Raw genomic sequence first — 12,822 nt, 5'->3', positions numbered from 1 at the left:
TACTATCGCCATAAACAACTTTTCTTCTTAAATAGATCGGACACCGATTGACAAAAAATAGATTTCGCTAATATGTTGCGTTATTATTTCTTGAGAGTGTGATGAAACAAGTGTGACAAAAATGAGAGAAATCAACCGGACAGATTATATGCTACAAAATGTTGAAAATGATAACATGCCAGTAAGATTCAGATAAACGAGGGTTAGGTTTCTTCCCGATCAGTTACAACCACAGGATCTACTTTGGAAGTAATATCATTCCCTGGTTTACACGTATTGGAATGATATGTTTCTATTTGAATTATTGGATCGTGTCTTTTCGATATGGCTGGAAATTGCGTAATTACGAAGCGTTTTCGTTGACTAAAATAAGATCAATTTCTCAATTCACATATTTCATGGAGCAGGTAGTGGATTTCAACCAACACACACACACACACACACATACACACACACACACACACACACACACACACACACACACACACACACACACACACACACACACACACACCACTTGCCGACTTATTGCCCAATCTGGGTTATCTCGTTTGTTTGTGACGACGGGCGCTGTGGCGTGTGGTAAGACGTTGGCCTCTTTATCGGAAGGTCGAGGGTTCGAATCCCGGCCGCGACCGCCTGGTGGGTTAAGTGTGGAGATTTTTTCCGATCTCCCATGTCAACTTATGTGCAGACCTGCTAGTGGCTTATCCCCCTTCGTGTGTACACACAAGCACAAGACCAAGTGCGCACGGAAAAGATCCTGTAATCATGTCAGAGTTCGGTGGGTTATAGAAACACGAAAATACCCAGCATGCTTTCTCCGAAAGCGGCGTATGGCTGCATTAATGGCGGGGTAAAAACGGTCATACACGTAAAATTCCACTCGTGCAAAAACACGAGTTTCAGCCCACGAACACAGAAGAAGAAGAAGAAGAAGTGTCTGAAGCAAAAACAACGGTGTCATGCCAGCGACCATCAAAAACCGCGATTCTGGCTCAGAATTCGACACACCATGTTTATAGTTCTTAGATTAGGACTGGCTTACCGTAGGTTTTGTAATCATTTCTTCAACTAGAAGACCGGTTCATTTGATTTTGAACAAGTTTTGTAATCATTTCTTCAACTAGAAGACTGGTTCACTTGATTGTGAACAAATTTTGTAATCATTTCTTCAACTAGAAGACCGGTTCCCTTGATTGTGAACAAGTTTTGTAATCATTGCTTCAACTAGAAGACTGGTTCACGTGATTGTGAACAAGTTTTGTAATCGTGGAATTTCTCTCCTTCGTATAACGCAACCCATAAAAGTGTCCGTGTCTATCCAGTCTTCGACTGAAAAGAAACCTTTGTAATTTTGTGCTTAAAGGTACTGAACTTGTCAAATCCAGGTGCACGGAGCCCCTGGGGCTTTTAGTCATACCTCAGGCAGCTATCCGTTAGAAGAACTTCCAAGTTTCATTGACTTGCACCCAAAGAATCAAGAACTGCTATTTAGTTACGAATTAATTTCGTACTCGGACCCGGCTGGTCTTGGCCTATTTTTGGATCTAAATTTAGATCAGCTAGATCACCATATCATGCACAAAAAGACACGTCACTAGCAAACTATGTCAGACGTCATCATGAGTTTGTGTAAAACAAAATGGAGGCCGGAATCACTCAGTTGAATCGAACTCCGACCAAACACCACGTAATAACTAGGTTAATTTATGCACTCGCGTGAACAAGAAACTGTCGAGCTTCACAGATGTCGTCGTTGGGTAGTTTTGGGTTTGTTTTACTACCATAGGAGGATTTTTGAACTGTAAATGCACTCAGCTGCAACAAAAACGCAAAACGAAGGCTGTGAGCTGCACTGTGACTTTAAAAAAATACTACCCGCAGTCTAAAAGACACTTTGAGTTCGTTCCTACTTTATCTATTAAACTGTAGTTGCTTTGTAACGGTATGAATGCTAGTTGCATACAACAACAATTGAAAGGCGAGCTGTACGGAGGAAAGGAAGACCTGGAGAAGACGGCATAATTCGTCTCGCTGTCCGGGCTGACAATATAACTACAGAATACAGAATACAGAATACAGTATTTATTGAGCCAAGTGACATTAAAAAAACATTTAAAGCACAAGGAATTTAGCGTAGTGTTGGTAAAATCACACACACACACACACGCCCACACATTCACTGACATACACACCAACACACACACGCCCACACTACAGCAGTCACGATCACACCATCACACGCAGGGCAGACATGAGGTAAAACAAATGACAATCATCTATTAAAAGAAAAGGTACAAAGAGTGGTCTAAGATGCTGGTGGAAGGGTCTACACAGAATACAATTTTATAATCTAATGCATAGTTAGAACTAGCCCATCCCCTCCACCCACCCACTCATGAATGACTAAAATAATGCAGCTAAAAATATAGAAAAAAATAAAAATCACACATCAAAGTCCCACTAGTGTGATCGACAAGAAGAAGGAGAAGAAGAAGAAGATAAAATGCAAACCAAAAATGGTACAATAAATGACAGAGTAGCTGACAAACAACTTTGCGTATCAGTAACTTTATAGCTACATGTTCGCGTGCATGAAATCAAGTTCGATAGGCTTTGAACACGTGTGTGTACCGTAAACTACCTTGCAAACGCCAAGTATCGAGCAAACGCCCACGGCCTACTTTGGGTCTAACACTGTTTTATAAGGTACTGTATCTTGTAAACGTCAACTCCCCAAATTTGGACCAACAATGTATAGAAAATAGTCATGCCTAAAATTGACGAAGTTTTGCGAGACACATTTGGTATTGCAGAGCTCGATCTTTGAGAATTTACAGAGATCGAATGAAAAAAAAAGTTCTTTGAATACGCTGTGTTTGACCCACATCGTACTCTCCCTTTATTACTTGGATCAGAGAAAATGAACTGACAACAGATATGTTTTATTTTGTGATTTCTGTTTCTAATGCTGGTCTTGAGTCATAATTTTCTTTTTTCATTTGAGATATGTGCATTTGTTTAAAAACTACGATACAAAGCGATTTTTGTGGTTAGTTTCCAGTTTGCATTCTGGTAAGTCACTGGCACACACGAGAACGTCACAGAGAAAGAGGGTACACATTTTTTGCACGGAAACATATCCCATTAACATTTGTATGTCATGTGATCAATTTACGCTATTTTCTAAGCGGAACTACTACACGCGACATTGGTGTATAAGGGGGCGTTTACAAGGTAGATTACGGTACTTCAATCCTTCAGCGCAGTGAAATGAGAGCAAAATAAATAACGCTGCTCGAAGTTCGCGTCAAAGGGCAGTCTTTGTGCTAAGTACAACCACTTCACACTGTTTACAGGTAACCAAGGCTGCAGACGTCATAAACACAGTCTAAGTTCTCCTGTACTATGGCCAGGACGAACTGACATCTTACAACACACACACAAACACAAAAACTCAATATTTGGCCTGAATGTCCTTTGCAATACGAAGTGTCTGCTTATCTTCATTGTTGTCACCGCTAATTCAAAGATTCCTTTCAGAAGTATACGTTTGCTTGTTCTGTGCAGCATGACTCATAATTAGACGTCTTTACTAAGATTAGCTTTAGTGTTTGGGAAGTTGAATGACTGTGCAGAACGTGAATGCGACTTTAGAGCAAACAATTGTTTTATGGTTTTTTCCTGAATGTATTGTATTGGTCTTCAGTTTCTAGCACTGAAAATGTTGTGCGTCACGAGAAACAGTTTTACAAGCAACACATCAAACACTAATTTCTCATTATGTCGACAACCTGCAGTCTTTGACATGAACAATTTAAACAGTGCAATCATTTAACATAACAAAAATACAAAAGACATATTGAGAAACCCAAAATGAAAAATCAGTGGGGATCTACGTCACAGAGTACCTTGCCAAATTCTCTCGTATTTTACCTACATAAAGCAATTGTTCAGTGTATTGTGTGTGGGTAAATGAATGGAGGGGGGGGGGTGGTGGGGGGGGGGGGGGGGTCTACGTTTCAGAGTACCTTGCCAAAATCCCTCGTATGTCATCTATATATAGAACGGGCCATCTGGAACATTCTTGACTTTAGCCCACAGTGGAACCTGACTTCTTCTTATTATTATTCTGCATTATTTATTGGCTGGAACTTCTACATGCACTCGTGTTTTGCACGATTCTTTCGTCCGATACCAAAAGTTATTCGGAAAGTGAAGACATATTTGTTTCTTAAATCAAAGGGTTGGGAGAACAACAGGCTCTCTCTCTCTCTCTCTCTCTCTCTCTCTCTCTCTCTCTCTCTCTCTCTCTCTCTCTCTCTCTCTCTCTCTCTCTCTCTCTCTCTCTCTCTCTCTCTCTCTCCATTTCTCTATGAAAAGCGTGTGGTGAGAAAGAGTAGGCGGATAGCTTCAGATAGGTCCCATGTCCTTGCCCACCTCTACGAACTCCTTCCCTCTGGCCGTAGACTTCGCACGCACAAAGCTAGGACACTCAGGCTGCAAAACAGCTTCATCCCCAAATCCATCACCCTTGGCAACATGTAAATTAACACATCCACATACCCGACTCAGCCCCTCTTCTGCCAGTGCAATCAGTAGTAATGTACATCTATGTATTGGTTTTATGTACGTCCGTATATTTTCTGCGATATATTGTATGCTATGTTTTTTTGCAATGATGTTTAGCAATAGTACCCAATATTGACGGACTGTGTGATGATATCTTCTGCTATGGTCTGTTGAGACAGTGATATCAAAATCGAGACTGGAGGTCGAGATTTTGATATCACTGTCGAAACAGACCAATAGCAGAAGATATCACACAGTCAGTCAATGTTAGATATATTGCTAATTCTCTGGACATTTTGTATTTACTGTAAAGAAATTACAAAAGTATTTGTCTCAGTTTTGGCTGTTCCATATCCCTCCCTCTGATTATTATTTCTTTTTGTTCACTATTTTCTTGTACTTTTCAGAATTTCAAAATATCTTTTCTTTCAAAAAGTCTTTAGTCACTTGCTCAACTAAATTCTGGGATCATTACATTTTCATATATATATGTTTGTTTTTAAATTTAGGTGTTTTTGTTTTTGAAGTGGGGAAGCAATAAAGAGGTCGTCAATATCAAAACTGATATCGACGGAAATGTCGTCGATATCACTTTTACAATGAGCTGAGTTTTGCCCAATTGACCAATGGAAATCCACGTTACATATGAAATAGCAATATTCCGTTATACGCGTAGGTGTGCGAGAATATGTAAGCGCAGTGCTTTAAATATGTCCATGTGGGAATGTGTAAGTGGGCGTAGTCGAATGTCCATGTGGGAATGTGTAAGTGGAGCATATAAGAATGCCCATGTGTGAATGTGTAAGTGGAGCGTATAAGAATGTGTAAGTGGAGCGTGGTCGAATGTCCATGTGTGAATGGGTAAGTTGAGCGTATAAGAATGTCCATGTGTGCGATGTGTAAGTGAGACATGGATGTGTTCATGACTGAATGCGTAAGCACAATGCAAGGAATGGCCAGAGAGGTATGTGGGAGGTGTGTTTATAACCTGCCATGTTATATAGTGCTATATGTCTTATGTAAAAACAATGTCCTGTTTGTATTATTGTTATGTACCACGCCTGAATTTCTCTATGAGATAATAAAGTATTCTTATTCTTATTCTCTCTCCTCTCTTTCTCCCTCCTCTCTCTCTCTCATCTCTCTCTCCGTCTCTCTCTCTCCCTATCTCTCTCTCCTCTCTCTCTCACTCTCTCTCTCTCTCTCTCTCTCTCTCTCTCTCTCTCTCTCTCTCTCTCTCTCTCTCTATCTGTTACATACAATGCAACTGCAAAGGATAGTTTTTTGATTATATTGTTCATTGTTCTTGTTGACCCTATCTAAGGGCGAGGGCTGGATGTAAAAAAAGCATATATTCTTGCTTATCTATCACCCTCGATAATACAGATTTTGTCTTGTCTTGTCTTGTCTTGTCTTCTTCTTCGTGTTTTCACTAGTCTGCATCCATGACAAGACTAACAACTTCTGTTTCACCATTTTGAGTGCCCACGTCGTTAACTGAGTTTCCCCACTATTTTCGAGTGCTCGTTTGACATAAAGTACTCAAACACAATCGTCCAAGGTAATTCTGCCTGACCTGTTCCTTTTTGAAGGTTTGCATATGAACGAATTACACAAGACAATAGACTGATTAAGTGTACAGTGCCAGTGGTAGTGCTAGTGGTTATCGGTACTTTTTTATGTGTTGACGTCAGCGATGTGTGCGCAGTTCAAAGGTTAGAGGTCAAAGTTTACGGATGCTTCCTTCGATCCGCTAACGAGCTGTGGTTGAATCGACGAAAATAACGAGCCCCAAAAGGTATGTAAAAACTGAGCGAACGCTTGTTTATTTACAGGATTATTTATAACTAGTATGTTCCTAAACCACTTAATGGTACAAATGTCAGTTTAATGTGTGATATAATCCTGGTTTGATGCTGTAATTTAAGCGTTGAACAGAGCAAGCTTTTTCACATTTCAAACACACAAAAAATGGCCGCTTTTGAGTTGTGTTCAGTTTTTCGATTCACCCTTTTCGATTTCGATTTCGCTTACTGTCTGGAAGATGAGTTATGCAGTGAAAAGTTGCAAATGTTCCAATCCTCTCGCTGTTTATGTTTTGTTTTAAGATCGATCTTCATGGATGCCAGGGACCAACTTGAGCTTGCGGCGTGGGACGAGGATGACGCAGAAGATGATTTTGTTGTCTTCGCACTTCTTGATCAGGTTAGCAAACAAGTCAAAGCTTAGGTCTAGCTTCTAAAGGCATTAAAGGTTCCGCTAAAATATAATTGTCAGGAACAGGCGTATATTTTGGTTATGGCCGGTGAGGTTACTTTGGATTGGTTATGGTTAGGTTTTAAATGTTGTTCATGTAAAAAATTAAATGTTTTTTTGGTTAGATTTCATTTTCATAGTCATTATAGTGATCTTGTCTGAATCAACAGTGATACTGATAGTGATATTGGGTAGATCTAACACTTACACCTAGATTTGGTTTCCGTGTGACTTTGTTACTTACATTTAATGGTTTATAAACATAGAGTTTTAACTATTTACTGTTCAAGAATCAAAATCAAATGGAAACTGATGACCAAATCTGCAGTCAGAGTTTTAGTTTCATCAAAGCATGACTTATTATTAAGTCCACTCTCTGTCACAGAGTCTGTGTCACTGTCAGTTTGTGTTCTTGTGTCATTTTAATTTGATAGCAATACATGTACTTTCAAGAAGGATGTTACACTTACTGGTTCTATCAGACTTTTAAGCACAAGGCACCTTGGTTCTAGTTTTATTATTTCTAGGATCAAATTACTTCAGTACAAGGAAACTTCTGTGTTCTAAAACATACACAGTATTTATATCAGAATACTGTCAACTGGTGCTTTTTGAGATGCACAGTTGAAACTATTTATCCAACATGCTTCAAGTTCAACCTGTAAGGGTCATTTGTTATGCAGGGGCGAGTAAACAATCCGCTTGGCTAGTAAAAACAGGCTCGCAACTCACCTGGCTGGCCAATTAAAATTCTGGTCAAATGCAACCAAAAGGGTTTTAACGCTACTGCAGATCAATTGTGGGAACTGGTATGTATCGGGGCGGCGAAATTTCTGCCAGGTTAGTGACTTTCTTGAAGTTACTCGCCCAGCTGGCGAGTTAAAATGTTGGAGTTTAACTTTCCCTCTGTTACCCAGTATTGATTTGATTAGCTTCAGCAGAATTTTCAGGCTAATTAATTGAATAAAGTGTACAAGTGATCCATGATTTCACTAAGTTTAACCTACATTTCAACAGCCAGAAAGAAGGGCCTATGAGGGTCAGTTCGCCCTTGATCACTTCACAGCCATCGAATGTGAGGACTTATTTCGCTTCAGCGCGGAAGAGATTCGGAGACTGTGCGCCCTTCTGGGAATGCAGAGGACTATGCAGGCGCCTAATGGAATGAACAATCAAGGAACCAAGGCCAGTGGTGAGAATTTATTTTTTACCCTGGTTGCTGTGAAGTTTAGTTGTATTTCAGTCAGAATGATAGTTTAATGATCCTCCTCCATGATTTGATTCGCAAAGTCGTGAAGTTTGCATTTACTGTGAATATTCAGTGAGTTGTTTTTACTATTTCAGGTTTCATAAAAGATTAAAGCGGAGCGTTGAGTTGGGGCATAATTTATTTTGGGATTGCTTAAAATCTAAAATTTGAACTATGTATTTTGAACTTGAATCACAAAATGTACCTGACTAACTTTAGCCCCTTTGGTCGACACAGTACTCTATTTAGACAATAGAGAAATAATAGTGAATTGGTTGTGCCACTTACTGACTTAGTCTGTGGAGTTGAGTGAAATTATTTTTGAAATATGGTAACAGAATAAATAAAGATGCGTCGATACTGATAATTTATTCATATTAGTTTAACAAAATAAATGAATATTTTTTTTACAAGTTGACGAAGTGGCCGCCATTGTTACATGAATCCAAGTTCAAGGGAAGTTACTTTTGATGTGCAAAGGACTTATTTGTTTTAACTTTTTTTATGATAATTGTTTTAATTGATTTTGTCTTCGTGGTGTTCCCCCCCCCCCCCCCCCCCCCCTTCAAAATAAAAATCTTTTTATTTTGTTCTTGTCGGGTAACTGTTTTTGTGTGTGCAGTATAGCCAGTAACTGTGTCAAACCTGATAAATAGAAAATCAAACTGATGATAAGCATGTCGGGCTGGGTATTTTAAGGCGCGTGAGAAAACTTTTGCAGTGTTATTATTTTTGAACTTGAAGACTGTATGAGAATATGCCTCTCCACACACATTCGCATACACACTCACCAGGCTCATTTGAATTTATGATTTTTTTCAGGATTGGAGGTGCTCTGCATCTGTCTGCGGAGGTTGGCTTACCCATGCCGGTTTGCTGACCTTTCGCAGATGTTTCATCGTCCCAAGCCGGAGTTGTGTGTGCTGTTCAAGGTAGGTATCGACTTCATCTATGATCAGTTTTCTGACAAACTAACAAACCTCAATCAGCCATGGCTGACAGTGCCCCAACTGGAACGGTACTGTGCAGCTATACATGCCAAGGGGGCTCCTCTGGAGTTTTGTTGGGGGATGGTTGATGGCACAATACGATCAATGTGTCGCCCCGGCCATTTGCAACAAGAAGTGTACAATGGCCATAAGAGGGTGCACTCTCTAAAGTTTCAGTGTGTCGTGACACCAAATGGCCTTGTGGCAAATGTTTTTGGGCCCTTGGTTGGTCGACGACATGACGCAGCTTTGCTGAATGGTAGTGGCATTCTTGAACACATGCAGCAGCACATGGTCACTCCAGCAGGAGATGAAATGTACCTGTATGGGGACCGAGCCTACCCCTTGACCCCTAACTTGATGAGGCCGTACCGTGGACAGATCACAGAAGAGCAACAGGCCTTCAACACAGAAATGAGCAGGGTGAGAAACTCTGTTGAATGGGAATTTTCAAAAATTGTTAGGCTGTGGGCATTTTTGGATTTCAAAAAAAATTTGAAGCTGTTCTTGTCCCCTGTAGGGAAACTCTACCTGGTTGGAGTTTTGTTGTCCAACTGTCATACTTGCCTACATGGCAGTGAGACATCACAGTTCTTTGGACTGAATCCACCAACACTGGAGGAGTATCTCTACTAATTGTCTGTGTAGCTCTCAAGTAGAAGAAATGCTCATTGCATTGATCTTGTGTCACATGGTGTTTGGCATCCAAATGGCCAAGCATCTAAACAAATTGACCCTGTAGAAGGCTTTAAATTATTAACATGATTTCACTGCTTAGAGATGGCCAAATCTACTGCACTGCCCGGTCGCCTGGTGGGAGTTCAAAATATGGTGGATAACCCGGTTTGCAACTACAAGTATCTGGTCAAATGCAATTGGCGGGGACGTAGCTAAGTTGGTAGCGTGCTGGCTTTGTAGCCAGTTGGTCGCTATCAGCGTGGGTTCGATCCCCACGTTCGGTAAGAGATTTATTTCTCGGATTCAACTTTGGTGTCCGAACACCCCCGAAAAAGATCCCAAGTTCACAGCAAAAGTCTCAGGGCTTGGAAAACACGAAGACACGCTTGCATGATCTTTCATCTCTGATTATCATGATCGTATTTCAATACTTTGACAAGACAAACCCAATGCTGGTGTGTCGAAGAAGACAGCCACAGCGGGCTTGTTCGAATCAAAGTATCACACCATATTTTCAGCGTATCACCAACACCTGTCCCAATATAGACCAGTTGGTCTAAGAGGACGTTAAACCCTAATAGTCGGTCAAATGCAAAAGCAACTTTTTCAGTGGTACTTTATTGAGTTAAATTTGGTTAAACCAAATAGATGCTGCACATTCAGACATTTCTGTCGTGTGTAAAATTGACACACAAAAAAAGAAGCACCCAACTGGGGCGCGCTTTTAACGTTTCATACTGGCTGCGGCCTGTTTCTTATTTCGCTACTGATTCCAAACAAGCATATGTCTATTATCAAGTGAACCTGCGTAAAAAATAAAGCCAGGTAAGAACCCAGCTGACCTCCATTTATTGATCATTTGTAAAATTGTATGCTCTTGTCACTTGTGTATAAATACATATCTGATGGTCACTCATACTGACACTGAACATAATTTGTTTGTGTGGTATATACCGGCTTTTGACATATCAAGTAGGACAGTGACTTTCTTGAAGTAACTGCTAGTGCTACTTTGCTTCATCAGCCTGTACAGCTGTACTTGCTTTCGCAAATTACTTTAGTACATGCTATTCTTCATTATGCATTAGTAGGTGTGCACATGGATCTCTGACATGGGTACTGCTGTGTTGTAATTTGTAGTTTGCAGGCAGAGGGTCTTCTTGTCTGCTCATACCTCCGTACCAAGCGGCCACTAAACAACCATCATCACCAGCCAGGCAGTCACATGGGACTCTCCACTCTTCATTGAAAATCTTGTTCTTCTACCATAACTTTTTCAAAGACACTGAACTGTCAAATATTTGGGCTGTGTGGATTTGCCTCAGGACCCGTCCTTACAAAAGATCCAATCTTATTCTTCTATATTCATGGGCTGAAACGCCCATGTACACTCACATATTTTGCTTGAGTGTATTTTTAACGTGTATAACTATTTTTACCTGCCATTTAGGCAGTTCTAGTGCCATTACATTCCTAAATAACCACATATTAATAACTGGATCTGTCCATGAATTGAAATGAGTTTGTGTACTATTTGCTGTATGATTATTTGACTTTGGAAGTGAAACAAATGGAAAATCAAATTATAGTCATATGAAGTTAGAATTGGTTATCTACATATATGTGCGTATAAGGTGTTATAAATAATTTATAATTAATATTACTTGAAGTTAAAGGGATTATTTTGAGTAACAGAACATACATTTGAGATTTGTTAAAATATTGCCCTTTGCATGGCAAAGCTTGAAGAAATAGTAATTAAATTCAACGTTTGAAATTGTATTACAGAGTGAGAGTTCAGTCCAAAGTGTGTATACATGTCTATGTGATTGTACAATTATAATGCTTGTTTTTATGTTGAAACAACTCACTCTAGATCTGATTTAATTGTTGTCAGTAAATTCTCTCTCTAACTTAGCTTTAGTGCAAGTCAATTTATTGGAATAATTATGATTAATGATAAATGTACAGAAACTAAATTTATTGCAGACATAACAATAAAACTGATGCATGCATCTCAGATTTGGAAATCAGAGAATTTTATGGTAAAAGGGAGGCAATCAATCAAGAAAGAAGAATAACAGACTACTCAGACTTGGCTAAAGTGAGATGTATTTCTGATCCTGGTCATTGCTAGGTGTTTGCCATGGAGTCTGGCTTATAAAAATTCAGGAAGAGAATAATGTTTGGATAAGTGAAGGAAAAGTAATCAAAGATCACCATATCAAGTCGGGCTTTGCTTGCGGTCGCTCTGGTACTGAGGTCAAGCAGTGCGGCCGGCTAACAGGTAGTTTAGGGTCGCTTGTTGTCTTGTCACCATTGGCATAAAAAAGAAGAATGGGTTTTCCGTGTGACCTTGTGCTTAATTAAAATATATGAAACTGGAGATGTTGCGGAACTTTAGACTTCATACAGGGTGACACAAAAAAAACAGATCTATCCCACCAAAAGTTTAATATTTTCTGAAATAATCAGCCGATTCTTTTATTTTTTCAGGTGAGCCAAGCTGAAATGATGTTCTAACAGCCCACCAAGTTTGAGCTTCAAGATGTCATGGACAACGGAGCATAAGACATTTATAGTCGAGGCCTATTTTCGGTCGAATTCTATCCAGACTGGTCAGCCGCAGATGTGACCCAGAGTGGTCCCCCTATTCACCGGACTTGAACCCCCCAGATTTTTATCTGTGGGGGTACCTCAAGGACAGGGTATATGGCAACAACCCCCAGACCATCCCTGATCTTAAGGCAGCAATAACAGCAGCTGTAAGAGCGATCCCACATCTGCGGCTGACCAGTCTGGATAGAATTCGACCGAAAATAGGCCTCGACTATAAATGTCTTATGCTCCGTTGTCCATGACATCTTGAAGCTCAAACTTGGTGGGCTGTTAGAACATCATTTCAGCTTGGCTCACCTGAAAAAATAAAAGAATCGGCTGATTATTTCAGAAAATATTAAACTTTTGGTGGGCTCTGTTTTTTTTGTGTCACCCTGTACATGCCTAATATTACTGAATGTAGGAGGATAATGCCAACCTTGTTTTCATTGCGTTTTTTGAATAATTCATCTCTAA

General features: G+C 39.9%; 1 protein-coding gene across 3 annotated transcripts; it reads left to right on the top strand.

Annotated features, from left to right (window-relative positions):
- The first annotated feature begins 6,195 nt into the window (after positions 1-6,195).
- Positions 6,196-11,529, top strand: LOC138975453 (uncharacterized). Of its 3 annotated transcripts, XR_011458649.1 has the most exons (5): positions 6,196-6,373; positions 6,684-6,780; positions 7,849-8,023; positions 8,903-9,012; positions 10,888-11,529. XR_011458649.1 is itself a non-coding variant. In XM_070348142.1 (4 exons), exons 2-4 carry the CDS (start codon positions 6,698-6,700, stop codon positions 9,703-9,705), a joined length of 981 nt encoding a protein of 326 aa, XP_070204243.1. In that variant the 5' UTR covers positions 6,196-6,373; positions 6,684-6,697; the 3' UTR covers positions 9,706-11,529. The 3 variants fall into 3 exon arrangements, 2 of the variants coding, with proteins under 2 accessions (XP_070204243.1, XP_070204242.1); XM_070348142.1 differs by having other exon boundaries at positions 7,929-8,023; positions 8,903-11,529; XM_070348141.1 differs by having other exon boundaries at positions 8,903-11,529.
- Positions 11,530-12,822: the final 1,293 nt, after the last annotated feature.

The sequence above is a fragment of the Littorina saxatilis genome, linkage group LG9 (assembly GCF_037325665.1).
Source record: "Littorina saxatilis isolate snail1 linkage group LG9, US_GU_Lsax_2.0, whole genome shotgun sequence".
Classification (NCBI taxonomy): Eukaryota; Metazoa; Mollusca; class Gastropoda; order Littorinimorpha; family Littorinidae; genus Littorina; species Littorina saxatilis.
Note: the sequence above shows the minus strand (reverse complement) of the source record. Positions and strands in the feature narration are given on the sequence as shown.